A 12373-nucleotide genomic window follows, 5' to 3' on the forward strand; every position below is an offset into this window, starting at 1 on the left:
AAGGAACCAGAACATCCTGCAGTAAGTTTTGCAATCACCACATCTAAACTATGAACCCAGTTTTTTAGTGCTAGGCCTACTACTGTTTTAACATAAACTGAACAATTGCCTCTTATAAAAGAATGTGTTATTTGGATCATGAGTATTATTAAATAAGGGTAAGAAATGCACTGCATGCTTTGAAGATCTAAATGCTTCTGAAATGGAAAGCAGGTATTCCATATTAATGTCTGTGTAATCCACATGTTCAAGGACCAAATCCTTGGACAGGTGTGGAAGCTCTGCTGAGTGTAACAATCTGCAAGGGGCACTGCAGAGTCTGTGCCAGCATCTCTGAGAAAATAAACCCAGAGTAAAAAAACTGGACGCATGCCCCAGCCCCAAATTGGTAAAGCATCCCCTGCACTAGGTGACTACCATGGGTCTTTTAAAAAAAACCCAAAGCTCTCCAGTGCACAAAGATGCAAGTTTCCTGATTGGACTTCTTTGGGAGCTGGGCAGACTAAAGCTGTTAGTTTTGGAAAGCTGCCCAAAATGCTGTGAAAGAGATGTAATTGATTGACCGCTAGACCGCAAGTCTGTGGTGACATGACACCTTCCAGCTTTCTTCAGATTAGACACTGCTTCAGAAAACTGTATAACAGCCTTTTGTAATACAGCTGAAAACGAGCACAGTCGTCTCGGCCAGCTGTATCCATAAATTTGATAAAAAGTATTGCTGGAAACTATGTCCCAAGCACATTTACAACTAGGTGAAGTAGCACCTTTCACACTAACAGCAGCTCGCTACGCTTTAGGGGGTTGAATAATGTAAAAACATTAACCACAGCAGCCACAAAAAAATTAAGGGGGGGGCAGTAGTGTGAGAATAAAGGTGTGCTGTTAGGGTCAGATCAGAGATGAGGAGGTAGAGATTCAGTCAGAGGGTTTCTGACAGCAGGACTGCATGGAGAGCTTCCCTACCATCAGGAGAGGGAGCAGAAAGCTCTGCAGCCAAAGTACAAGAATGCAGGAAAAGGAGGGGACAGAACTGTCCTGAATATTGACATGAACACGAAGCCCCCAGTTTATTTAACACTTTTACCACAGATTTTAACCTACATCATGCCCAGCATTGCCAGTGGTTAAAACAGTAGATTCAGTATTAAAATGTCCCTTCTGTTTTCAGTTAGCAAAACATAGTAGGTTGTTTTGCCCTGGGTTTCTCCAAAGAAAAAGAAAAACAGTGGGACTCATAACATGAAGTTTTCCTTCCTTTACACAGCTTTTGGAGCTTCAACATTACCAAAGGTGTGAATACAGATGTTTGACAGTTTTGAACACTTTAATACTGCTGTGTCTGTAGTAGCACATTCCAGGTCACAGGGAGGACTCTGAATGTCTTCATTTAAAAGATAATTGGCTTCCAGGGCTTCCCTCGCTGGGGCGCCTCATTCCAATTAAAACTTGGGGATTGTTGTAGCTCTGGCTTTTGATTCTGGTCTTTTTATAAACGGTCTGATTCTGAGGTTCTGAAGTCAAGTTAATTTTTCTCCTCCTAAACCGAGCTTTTAAACAACCCTGTGCGACTCTGGAAAAAGAAACACAAGTACACAGCAGATGTCTTGTATTTGGACATGATGTTACAAAGCTGATAGCTTCAGATCATGAAATAGCTGGCAGGGTATTTGAGTTGCACAACAGTCAGTCCTGAAGCCTGCATTTTGTAGGAAGCCATATTCTGGGACACTAGGTAAGCAAAGGGTCTGGCAAGCTTTGGGGCACAACAGCCTCTTCCAACTCACTCTGCTTTGTGGTACTTCTGGGAGTTGATTTCTGGTGGTTTAATACTATTTCCAGCCCTGGAAAATCCAGTTTTGCTATTTAGAGATTTTTTTGAGGAGAGAATGAATAGAAAAATAGTAGCAGCATAACATTGTCTTTTCATAGAATGCCAGGTTGGAAGGGACCTCAAGGATCATGTGGTCCAATGCTGAATTTTGATGTGACAATAGCTATATCGGGTCCAGATACCAACGATGGTCACATTAGAAGAAAGAGTAATAAATATATATGTATATATTTATATGGAAACCGGTACATCATGGCTATTAAAAGCCAAAGGTCTGATATTTCACTGATCTGTGGGTCTGACAGGCTCCTCAGGATAAATACAGCCTGGAGAGGCAGCAACCTCCCCCCGAACGCGGTGGCCACGGCCGGGCGGGACCCCCCCCGCATCCTGAGGGTTCTGTCAGACCCCCACACACCCGCGGGACCCCCGCCGGAACGTCTCCCTCTCCTCCCGAACCCCCGACACCGCTGTCCAGAGGCTCCCGGGGGTGTGGGTGGGTGGGGAAACTTCTCCCGAACCGGGACCCCCCTTACCCCTCCTTTACCTTTCCGGGGGAGGCAGCGCGGGCTCGGGCCAGGGCGTCGAGGCGGGCGCTGTACTGCGTGAAGCGCTTCTGGTACCGCAGCGCCGTCACCTGCAGCTCCAGCTGAGCCGCCGCCAGTCGCGACAGCAGCGATTGTTCCCTCTTGCCGGCTCGCAGCGCTTCCTTCTTCAGCGCCTTCTCCAGCGCCGTCGCCCGGGCTTGCAAAGCGGCTCCGTGGGCTCGCAGGGCCCGCAGACACCCGTGTCCGCCGGCCCGCCGCTCGCCGTGGGTCAGCATCAACCCGCATCCCTGCTCGCAGAGCCCGGCGGGCCGCGCCTCGCAGCGCTCCCGCATGTGAGTTTCCACGTCGCGGAGGTTGAGGACCTGGCGACAACCGCGGTTGCGGCACTTGGCGGGGGAGAAGTCGCAGGTCTCGGCGTGCTCGCCCAGGTGTTGCAGCGGGACCACCGCCTCGCAGCCCCGAGCGTGGTTGTCGCATTTGATGTCGAGCTTGAGGATGAGGCTCTTGAGGGGCAGGACGTGGTTGAGCTCCTTGGTGGAGATGCGCTGGCAGTTGACGGGGCAGCTGCCCTGCTGCACCACCCAGGGCAAAACGCAGCCGGCGCAGAAGACGTGGCCGCAGGGGGTGGTGAGGGGGTCCTCCAGAACTTTGTTGCAGAGATTGCATTTGAAGTCGGGATCTACGTCCCCGTTGAAGCGATCCAACTCGAACCCCATCTTCCTTCCGATTTGCAAAAAAAAAACAAACCGAACCAAAACCAACAAAAAAAAACCCAAAACACAAAACCAAAAATAAAACCCAAAGCAAAACAACAACAAAAAAACCCCAAACAAAAATCAAACAAAAAAATCAAACAAAAAGGAAAAAAAAAAAAAGAAAAAAAAAAAGGAAGAAGCCCAACCGAAGTCACCAAAGTGCACAGACGGGACGGGAGGGACTAAATAAATAAATAAATAAATATCAGCCTGCTGCCCCCGCCGCCTCAGGAGGAGCTCCGGTCCCGGTCCCGGTCCCGGCCACCGCGGTTCCGGCGAGCCGCCGCCTCGGTCTCTCTGTCCCCGCCGCTCCCGGGAAGCGCCCTCCCTGTCCCGCAGCCGGACCCGGAGCCGGACCAGGACCCGGTCCCGGTCCCGGTCCCGCCGCCCGCCCCGGCCCCGCCGGTCCCGGCCCTCCGCGCCGCCGCCGCGCGCCGCTCTCTCTGCCGCCGCCTGCGCAGAGCGCAAAGCGCTGCCCGCCCCGCCCCGGTCCCGCCCACAGGGGACAACCCGAGGGGGGACAAGGGTGACTTTGTGACAGGGAGAAGGGGGGTCCGGGGGCGGGACGGGGTCCGGACGGGCTCCCCCCACCTGCGGTGACAGGTATTGGGGATCCCGGGATGGGGCGGGGGAGAGGGGCGGCTGAGGGGGAGCAGAGCAGCCCAGGCAGGGGAGGGGGGGAAAGGGGGCGGTGTGGGGGAAGCGGTGTGAGAGAAGAGAGACGGGGGGATGTGCGGGGAGGTGGGGATGGGACAAGGTAAGAGAAGGCAAAGAGGATAGGGAAGGAGTGGGAAGAACTGGGAGCTGGTACCGAACGGGACGGAGCGGTCCAAGAAGTCTCCGCACGTTGGGTGCGGAGAGGCGGGGGTCAGGGACTTTGGAGAGGGCACCTCATGGAGCTGCCCTCCGGGAGAAGGGCCCCAGGAGCTGCTTAGGAATTGGGCTGACTGTTCGGTTCTGTGGTGTCTCACTCCCAGTCAGAAAAAGTGCCAAGAGTCTGCCCGTGCTGGGAATCGCTATTTCACCATCTCATGTCATCCTGAGTGAAAAGGGATGCGGGGTTTTAGTGCTTTCACAGTCTGTTCACGGCCCATTAATGCCACTGGGATGTGAGTGAGGGAGATCAGACGAGGTTACCAGTTCTGATATTTCTGGAGATGATTTAAAAGCACTTAAGAATACTCTATAAAAAGCAAGCCAGACCACACCTGAAGTACCAGACACAGCATTAGGTAAAACCAATTTCTCTCACAAGGCAGATACTCAAGTACTGAACAAAGCAATAAAAGAGACCAGCTTTGTTCACTGTGGATTGGTGGAGCAGACTTCTCCCATCACTAAAGCCACATACCAGCTAAATTGTTATTTTAATGTGTTTTGCTTTATGACAAAGTAGGAGCCCAACCAGGAACTTCAGTTTCAAATGACCTTTAGGATATGCCCTTTATATCATGGCAAAATGATTTTCTGAATATCTGGGGTGGTTATTTGTCTGTTAGTGACCCTTAGAAGATAACAGACTAGTGGTTAAACAACCACCTTCCCAATTTTTGGGAAGTATTGATGGGCTTTCACTTTTCAAGTAGGAATTCCATCTGAAGTCCTCGTTTCATTCTAATTATTAATGTTCCACAAAGCTTAGCATTGCTTGTGGCTGTAGACATGGCCCTACTGAAGAAAGCATGCATCACATATTTAGGGGAATATAGCTGAATAGGAATTTGGTATAGATTTGTTTCTCTTTTTTTAAAAAAAAAAAAAGATAAATACACCATGTGTTGCTGTGGATGCAGATTTTCTGTTAACACAGTCATGTACAGTCCAGAGCCACAGTGATGAAGTTTAATTAGTACGTGTATATTACTAACTTTCTGATTATTGATGTATAGTAGTTACTCACTTACTTTCTTCTGGTGTTTCATTGCCTTTTTCCTTTTCCTTCTCTTTCTCATCTCTGCCTCCTCAGGTTCCTCCTCTCACCCTTTCCCTTGCTGCAGTGCTGCATCTCTTCTTCCAGCTGCCTGGACCACCAGCTGAACACTCCACTGGTTCCCTGGGCTCTGTTTCATCAGTACCTTTCACTACCAGTCCACTGTTCTGCAGTTTGTCTCAAAAGTTGGGATAGCTTTAGATAATCATGGCATCCATTCTTTTCCACAGGCATTTTATCTGAAATAAAACATCAGGTTATGAGGTTTGGGGATGCACGGAGTACAACAACTCAGCCACTGGTGTTCATTTCAGTAGCTGCTGTATGAGACCCCATCTGAACCCCATCAATACAACTATTTATGAATAGGCTGGTTTAAGATAACTGCTCTGACTTAGTGCCTCATGTGACCACCATCTTCTGACCTTCTTTACATGAATTTATCAAGTGCCTTGTGCCTTGTGGATGGCTGTAAATAGAAATACATTATTTCCTTCAAGGATGGCTGTAGCAGATCTGGTTTAGTATTTCAAAGTTGTCTCTGCAGGATGCTCCAGGCCATTCCTGCTGCAGCCAGAGGCAAAGCTTTTATTAATTTCAAGGAGAGTGACATCAGTACCAGGTTCCTTAGGCTGCTTGAAACCACTGAAATATTTGGATGGAAAACACGGGCAAGAATTTGAATAACATTTTCATTTGGAGTCACCACTAGGCAGATGGTGTGCTGAATCTGGGATGTACTTTAATGTGATATTTATGTAGAAATAGATACTTTATTTAAAAATTAAAACTTTTGAAAGCCACTGCAGTCTTGTTTTTAGGCTGTAGCTTGGAGTGCTGACAGGGATTTGAAGTTCCCCTTCCTCTGCTGCCATAATCCACAGGAGAAGGTACAAATGGAGTTATCCCTACTGAAGCCACTTATATTTAATTTCTCCCCAGAAAAAAAATGTTTCAAAAGCAGCAACATGAGCCTTTAATGTCATTTTCAAAGGCTGAGGTTTGAAACTGAGAAGAGGTTTGGTTTCCAGGGCTGCAATTACATTGCCACAGCTAAGGAATGTAATTTTTATTTAGTCAGTTCTCTCATCATCAGAGGTGGTGTAGTGGGGTGGGACCACTCCTGAACCATTAGGGCTCTGTCATTTAACTTTGCTGTCCTGTCATAAGGAGGGTGAGGGAATGGCAGTTTGTGTTTTAGGATATAGCACAGACACAACTCCAGCTCTCCAAGTTCTGCATAACTTCAGTTTTTTTGCAGCAGATTGCATTCAGTCTAGGTTTATTGATTGTTTTTTATTTGGGTTTTGGTTGGTTGGTTGGTTTGGTTTTCTTGGTTGGTTTGGTTCTGTGGTTTTGGGTTTGTTTGCTAGGAAGTTTCCACTCACAGAAAATCAAGTGCCATTTGATTGGAAGTACTTATGTTCATTTCCCTTTTGTTCAGAAAGGTTACCATCATTTTACACTTATGAGATTGTTTTCAAGAACATATTTTTTTACATCAGCTTGCCTTTAAAAAAAGGAGAAACCATTTTGTAATGTAAAGGAAGAGTGAAATCCCCCTCTGTGTGGATCATCCGTGTCCTTCTTCTGCTTTTTTTCTTTCTGACAAAGCCCCTAAGGCTAACAGGACATGTCCAATGCAACGTGGTCTTCCTCGTGCATTTAATTAATGAATTGGAGCCTTTTGGAAGCTAAATGGCCTGGGCATATCTAGAATATGCACACTTGATTTGCAATATACCCAAAATGTCAAAATCTTCTCAACATTCTGTTCCTCGCCAAGCACTGAAGCTCTGCACATACATTTGCAAGTTTCTGTATTTTATGACATTTTATGACCTTTCTTGTCATATGCATGTTTTACATATCTTCTTTATCAACCTGTGTAGCTCCTTTCATTAAAATTCAAGTAAACTGGCCTTTTATTAAGCATTTTTTTATGAACACTCCTCCCTGTGTAAAGGGAGAATTAGCCATCTTTTAAGACTGGGCTTGGGGAAACGTGGGATAATTTGTAATTGTAATTCATTAATAATTTGTTCACTGTAATTCAGTAAGACTTTAGGTGACTACCAGAAACTGAATTCTGCTTTTCTTGAGCCATTCTTCACTTGATCCTGCAGCCAGTTTTGGTGAGCAGTTGCTTTTTATGAGGAAGTCTGTGATCTAAGCACACGACTGAGGCCCAGACCTGACCACTGCTCACCTGAAACCACACAAGGATTCCAAATTTCAGTGGCTACAACCCAGAAAACATTCAGCATCCAGTCCTATGGCCACAAGTGTTGCAAATTTGAATTTCCTCAGCAATACACACACGTGCAGTAAGGCTCAAATGATGATGTAGACACCACATGCTGCACTATATAATTGCTTTGTCTTTTCCTCCCTTACTTAAACAATTTAGAGAAAGAGAACTGACATTATAGGTGTCTGATTCCCTTCCACACATCTTACACTTTGCAAGTAATGATAATGTTTGAATCCAGACTGTAATTAACTCAATGGTAATGGGTGGGATGTAAAATGCAAGCTGTAATTTAGAGATGTTCTGTGAGAGTTTGCACAATGAATTCAGTACTAGTGGAGGTCAGTCCATATCTCAGAGAAGAGAGAGTGCTCAGTGAACACAAATTTTCCATGCAGGTGGATGTTGCAGACCTGTCAGACAGTAATCACTCATGCAGCATTTTGCATGGGTAGGTGTGTTTGGAACTGTATTTAGCTGACAAATCCCTTGGATTGCCCCTAATTGACAGTCTGCCCCCATGAAAAAGAGACAAAGCTGGATTTATTTTTGATTGTGAGTTCACATGTAAGCATTTCCAAAAGCCTTTAAGTCCAGCTTCTCTTCCAACATAAAAAATATTCCCCTTTTCAAGAAGAGGGATGGTAATTAAGTCACTTTTCATGCTGGCAGGATGATTGTTAATAAAGTGGAATGTTCCATTTTCTCCACATCAGCATCACTGCTTTATCTCAGGATGCTTTTGTTCCAGATCCAAAATAAACAGTTGTTAATACTTGCAGAAGGTGTATTTGACAAGCAGGCTTTTGTGATCATCCACTATTTCTTAGGTAAACAGTTGCCCTGCTTATGTACTTAGAGCATTGTTCACATTTTTACAAAATAGGGAAAATTTTTCCTTTCCAAACACACATCTTAGTTCAAAACCAGAGGCCTTATGGCAAACCAAGTGCAAAACTTAAATTCTGGGTGAGGTGATCCCCAAGATGGAAAAGAGAAAAAAAAAAAAAGAGTCAGGAGAATGGTGATTTTGTTTAATGAATGCTGGAGCAGGATGTTGTAGAGACCACAGCTGTAGATGGGGAGGGCACAGAGCATCTTAGGGTGATAAATCCAGCTGTTGGGACTGAGTTCTGTCTCTAGAAGTTTCTAAATTACTATTTGCTGGTAGCTGGGAGAGAATCCCAGCAAACAGACCATGCCCTTACCTGTGCCAGATGAGAATCCCCAGCTGAGTGCTCTTAGAATCAGGTCTCTGGGCTTGATGAGCTTCAGTTTGATCCTAGGGTTGGAAAATGATGGTGGCTTTAGGAAGCCTTTTCAGTTCAGTGTTCTTGGATTTTCTGTGGAATTCCTATTTCTTTAATACCTGTATTTTATTTTATTTTATTTTTTAAAAAGGACCTTTCAGTCCTTAGAAACAGTAAGCAAAGATTTCAAACTTATTTCCTTAGCTCTTGTTGGAAGGGGGGGGGGTTGTGAGATAAAACAAAGCCATAGTCAGAGAGATGTAATTAATCTTGGTGAAGTTAAACCATGGACATGACAAAATTTTCCTGGTGCTAAGGAGCAAATACAGTGAGTAGGGTCAGAGAAGCCCAAGGCCTCCCCAGTATGGCTGTTTTGTCTCACTTTCTAATTGTGCAGTGATGTGGAAGGTCAAGAGCTTTTAAAATTTTCAAAGCTGTTTGTATAAAAATGGACTTAACTTTTTCAGTTAGGTTTAATAACATAAAGGAAAGGTCACCAAGTGCATGAAGGAGACTGTTTCTTATTTGTTTTTTTTAGGAGGCCTTATTAATAAGGCTGAAACTCCAGATTACAGAGAAGAGAAGATTGTTTGGAGCAGAGGCACCAGTGTGGATCTCCAGGTAAGTCAAGTTTGACCTGAGGAGTGTGCTCCACATTCAGCAGATGCTGATTTTCCCTCTCTGGGGCATGGATGTCTCAGGAGGATTGGCAGTTTTGGAGATTTCTGTCCTAGGAAATGCTGTGGGTGTTGTGTAGAAAAGAGAAGGAAACAAAAGGAAGCTCCTGAGGAGCTCTAGGAGGTGAGGAAGGCTCCTATGGAGAACAAAGCTGGGAGCTGTGATGTGCTTGTGAGCTCAGAGATCTGTGTTTGTATCTGGTTAAACAGTTTCAGGGACAGCCCCAAGGTCACAAAATCCACTATTTAAGATCACTCTTTCTCCTGTGTTTTTGATGCTTTTACTAGTTAATGTCCCACACAGTTTGTTCCCAAACCTGGAGCACACATAAGGGAGACTAGCAGGGCCTGAAGTAGGGTAAAATAACAAGCATCTATCAACAGTCTGGCCAGATATGTCTCAGAAACAGAGCTGAGGTCCATGAACTGCACATGCCAGATTCAGTGTGTGTCTCCTTTGCTCCAACTTTCCTTCAGGAAAAGAGTTGGAAGAGGAGCAGTAATCCTTTTAATGCCATGTGCCTATTTTTTTAACAAACACAGTGACATGGCTAGCTCTGGAATGCATCAGATTGACTCCAGTTTTATACCTCTCTCTGAACATTTCCATTGACATTTTAATGGGAATAAATTTTTAAAAATAGTCTCAATAGCAGTTCCCCAGGAATTGCTTCTCTTTCACTGCACCTCATGTTTTTCACCATTTAGCTCAACTAGGAAGTGGAAAGCTTAGCAATTTATTTAGGATCAAGACTTTCTCCCAAGCTGCAAAGCAGAGAATCCTTCTAAACACCAGAATATGTGACTAGTAACAAGTCCAGTGTTATGTGATGGTAACTAATCCCTTGCTGTAGCTGTTTACTGCTGCAGGATGTTTTAGGAAGATGATTGCTTTGAATAGAATGGTTTACCCTCTATGTTTGTACATTGCTTTATAACAATGAGGACATTATGAGATTCCTCCCATACCTACTCCCCATGTTCTGCTAATTCATTTCCAGACAGAATTTATAAAGACTGCAAGCTTTTTCCATACAGCAGTTAAAATAAGTCCTCTTTGCATGAGCCATAAAGTCAGGGAGGCTTCACCTGTGGTGAGGCCAATGCCAAACTTGGGTACCATTTGTGAGCTACCACTGTGGCTGCATCTTACATATTCCCAAATTTGCTGCAAGGACCTTCTTGGCATTTCCATCTGTATATTGGGGATGGGAGGTGCTGTTCATACCCAGTTGTTGGATTGTGGTGGGAAGAGCAGACTGGTTTTGTTTCCTTGAGACATCCTGTTTCTGGCTGCAGCCCCCAGTAACTCAAGTTCCAAAACCTGTCTCTTCACCCCAGTCTCTGAAGACTGATTTATTTAGTTCTGAAGGCAGGTATTACCTTGAGATGGGAGTTTTATTCTGCTATAACTTCATGCTTTTCTATACTTTCATTAGCCACTGTGGAAATTGCCTTTTCTCCCCCCTACAATGTAAAGAAAACTAGGCTGACTGGTGAAAAATGATTAAAAAATCATGGTATAAATAGTTGCTTTATAGATTATTGAAGCTTGATGAAGTAGGCTCTAGTGACTGATTTAAGTAATTGAATAACAAGATAGAAAGGAATGGAAGAAGCCAAAGGTAACAGCCTTGGTGGTTGAGTTAAATGATTTATCTGACTAGAGCTATTCCTAAGGCAAAGGTTAGTGTACTGAGCTGGTGTTAGGAATTATTTCAGGAGGCATGCAAAGCTCTGTCAAGTTGCTGAAATTTAGGTTGTACATTTGCCATTCCCTGACTGTTAGCCTAAGTTATCATATAAAAGGGAAGCATTGACCTCCACTGATTAAACTTTTAGCACGGATGCAATAATCAGGAATTTGTTGAGGACAAACAGATGGAAATATTATGGAACCATTCAGGCCAGTGGCAGGATAATAAAACTATAGGACATAACAGTAAGGTCATAGGTTGTTTTTTTTCTATGTAGTCAATTACTATGATTCATATTTTGATATTTTCCTACATGTTTGGAGAGCATTCAGTCTTGTTGCTAAATTCCATCTGCTAAATTCCCTGTGATGTAGGAAGCACTATGACAGTGAGCAGTATTTTGGGCACTGATGTTTAAAAACCATTTTTCTCCTTTTTCCACTGTCACCTGCCTTCCCTCACTTAGCTATTTGGCCTGCTTGTTGTATGCTTTTTTATACTGCTCACATCAGTTCTCTCCCTGTTGCTCTTCTTTTGTTTCTTCTTTGATTTCTCCCCTCATTTCCTTGTCCTCTCCTTATTTTCTCATCTCACACTGCCTGCCTCACTACCAGCCTGCCGACCACTCTCTATCTTTCCAACCCACGGCATCTGGTTTTACTTGCCTGTCCTTGGCAGGCCTTTTATTTTGCTGAAGGGGTTGGCTTCTTACTGGAATATCCACCCTTCTGGGGCCTTGGCTGGTAAATGTTAATGCTCAAACTGTATCTGCACACTGTTGGTGGCATTTTGCAGGAGTTCTTGGTCTCTGGACCTAAGTTTGTCACAAGGACAAAGCCCTCACAGAGGTTTCTGCACAGGAAGGCTACATCAAAGTGAGTTGGAAAAAAGCAGAGCAGGGGAGGCAGAAAGACAAGGTCTACATCAGTTTTAAAAGCCACGAATCTGTGGAATAAACTTTAAAATGATAAAGTGGAGAGGGGTGGAGGCAGGTGCTGTTTTGGGGAGGCTGCTTCTCTGCTTGTGTTGGAAAGACTGTCCCAGGGGCAGGACGAGGTGAGAGGGGTGTAGAATCCTACTTAAAATACCTGTGAAGAAGAAATATATCTCAAGTGATAAGATCTGAGGACAGAACTACAACTCCAAGAACTAGAAAAATATAAATTGCTTAAATGCTACTTAGTTCTGCACAAGAGAATGCAGGCTGGTTTTGTTAAAGCAGTGCATACATCCTAGAAAATTCACAAAGGCTGAATTACATTAATCATTGGCCAGGAGGGGCAAGGCAGGAGATGGGCAGATTTCTTGAAATGTCTGCACACCTCAGTGCCTCTCTCCTGTGCTGCTGTGAAGTAGCAGCTTGGTGGGATTAGTAATGAAGGGAACTGATTATAAAAAAACCACACAGGTTGGCCTAGCACTTCCCTAGCAAGA

The 12373-nt window shown here is 44.7% G+C and overlaps 1 protein-coding gene across 1 annotated transcript in view; it reads right to left on the reverse strand.

The window, feature by feature from the left end:
- Positions 1-3570, reverse strand: part of PDZRN3 (PDZ domain containing ring finger 3) — a 130893-nt gene extending 127323 nt beyond the window's left edge. The window contains exon 1 of the mRNA XM_071756328.1: positions 2379-3570. Within this exon, the coding sequence (XP_071612429.1) occupies positions 2379-3095 (717 nt within the window). The 5' untranslated portion in view covers positions 3096-3570. The remainder of the gene's footprint in view (positions 1-2378) is intronic.
- Between the last annotated feature and the right edge of the window lie 8803 nt (positions 3571-12373).

The sequence above is a fragment of the Heliangelus exortis genome, chromosome 12, assembly GCF_036169615.1.
Source record: "Heliangelus exortis chromosome 12, bHelExo1.hap1, whole genome shotgun sequence".
In the NCBI taxonomy this organism is placed as follows: domain Eukaryota; kingdom Metazoa; phylum Chordata; class Aves; order Apodiformes; family Trochilidae; genus Heliangelus; species Heliangelus exortis.